The sequence below is a fragment of the Etheostoma spectabile genome, chromosome 13, assembly GCF_008692095.1.
Source record: "Etheostoma spectabile isolate EspeVRDwgs_2016 chromosome 13, UIUC_Espe_1.0, whole genome shotgun sequence".
NCBI lineage: Eukaryota > Metazoa > Chordata > Actinopteri > Perciformes > Percidae > Etheostoma > Etheostoma spectabile.
In genome coordinates this window covers 24576416-24577377 of record NC_045745.1, presented here as the reverse complement: position 1 = coordinate 24577377, position 962 = coordinate 24576416, and the positions used below count along the sequence as shown (strand labels likewise).

At 39.0% G+C, this 962-nt stretch overlaps 2 protein-coding genes across 7 annotated transcripts in view; both read right to left on the bottom strand.

Annotated features, from left to right (window-relative positions):
- Positions 1–962, bottom strand: part of mia (MIA SH3 domain containing) — a 22141-nt gene that overhangs the window by 15049 nt on the left and 6130 nt on the right. The gene's annotated exons all lie outside the window — the stretch shown is intronic.
- Positions 1–962, bottom strand: part of cfap54 (cilia and flagella associated 54) — a 25088-nt gene that overhangs the window by 23027 nt on the left and 1099 nt on the right. For all 6 annotated transcript variants that reach the window (XM_032532764.1, XM_032532759.1, XM_032532760.1 and 3 more), the window contains one exon: positions 240–389. In XM_032532764.1, coding sequence (XP_032388655.1) covers positions 240–389 — 150 coding nt within the window. The remainder of the gene's footprint in view (positions 1–239; positions 390–962) is intronic.

Here is a 962-nt window from a genome sequence, read left to right as displayed (position 1 = left end):
ACACACACACACACACACAGACACACACACACATTATGCAACTTATTTCTGTAGCTATATCAGAATTCAAGAACAAACACCTTTCAAATATCAACAACCTTTCTCCACATGAACAAAACAAATTCTGAGTAATATAAAACAACAAAGTACAACAAGCATAGCTTGCGTTTCACTTCAGTCAGACTATGGACACAGAAACTCACTGCACAGTACACACAAGCTCACATATAACAGTGTACCTTCATGGTAAAGGTATCTTGATCTGTGTCAAACCCTTCAGGGAAGAAGCAAGCCATGAAGTGGTCCACATCTGTGATGTCAGTTATTTTCACTGAGTTGAACTGCAGCAGGTGGAGACTGTAGCCCTGCCAAAGAGCGAGATGGTACAACTACAAACAAAGAGGAGAGGAAAGAAAGATGCAATGGCAAATGTAAATGTGTGTTGTACAGAAGAAACCTGGACCAATTGCCACAGTCAGTTTTGGAGGAGTACAAAAATAAATTGACTAATGGGACCAACGCATAAGAGGAACAGTAGGGAAATGAGCAATTATGAGGAGAGAAAAGAGGCAAGGAGAGGCAGACAAAATGGTACAAGTTTATATAGAATAAACCAGGCAAATTGTGTAGGCCTAACAACCAATTTCTCTTTTATATCCAAGAGAGTGCTTAAATTTATCACATTATGACAAAAATTACCATTTTGACGTTGTTGGGCAAAAAATCCATAATAATCTTTTAACATATTGTAATTCAAGTAGTCTGAGTGAAAACTAGACTTCTGCACCTTCGCTTGGCTCTGTATTCAGGTTTCATAAAATCTTGACATCATGGGATACTTTGGTCAACCACAGGTCATTTCAATAGACAGTTTAAGAAAGGTCATTTCAGAGAAAGAGCGTTCCTATTGGCTGTTCTGCGCATGACATTGCAAAAAAAGGGGGGGAGAGAGAGAGAGAGAG